This window comes from Octopus bimaculoides, chromosome 14 (genome assembly GCF_001194135.2).
Source record: "Octopus bimaculoides isolate UCB-OBI-ISO-001 chromosome 14, ASM119413v2, whole genome shotgun sequence".
NCBI classification, from domain to species: domain Eukaryota; kingdom Metazoa; phylum Mollusca; class Cephalopoda; order Octopoda; family Octopodidae; genus Octopus; species Octopus bimaculoides.
In genome coordinates, this window is record NC_068994.1 from 38,510,750 (window position 1) to 38,511,300 (window position 551).

General features: G+C 37.2%; 1 protein-coding gene across 1 annotated transcript in view; it reads right to left on the reverse strand.

Moving 5' to 3' along the window:
• LOC106872379 (uncharacterized) overlaps positions 1-551 on the reverse strand; it is a 76,226-nt gene that overhangs the window by 50,194 nt on the left and 25,481 nt on the right. The window contains 1 exon segment of the mRNA XM_052972592.1: positions 99-538. Within this exon segment, the coding sequence (XP_052828552.1) occupies positions 99-538 (440 nt within the window).

A 551-nucleotide genomic window follows, 5' to 3' on the forward strand; every position in this document is an offset into this window, starting at 1 on the left:
TGATGGTTCATTTGAAATAAGTGTTTTTCATTTCCTCTGAGTATTTCATATGTGAGGAAGGCATTGTGTTGACTGTCTCTGTCAGAGGCCCTAACAACCGTAATATCATGGTCAGAGTGGGGATGGTAGTGGACATTAAGACTGAAAGGGTTAACATTAGGGAAACTGAAATAGGGAGCATTATCATTTAAATCCATAACCTCAACAACAACATTTGCTGTGTTCTCCAGTGATGGTGTTCCTTTATCTTTTACTAAAACCTTAAACTCATACATGTTCTTTTCTTCCCTGTCTAGTGACTCAGTTGTGGAAATAAATCCCACATCAGATATCTGAAATGGTAGAATATCTTTTCCATTAAATAACAAAGAATAGGTTAATTGTCCTCCATCGCCAATATCTGGGTCTGTAGCATTGACATATCCAACAGGGAAGTCTTTGTGTTCATTTTCATAGGTGAGAAACTTAAATGTGTCCTGACTAAACTGAGGTTGTACATCATTTATGTCAGTAACCAGCATAGAAAACTGTTTCTCTACTGTCAATGGAGG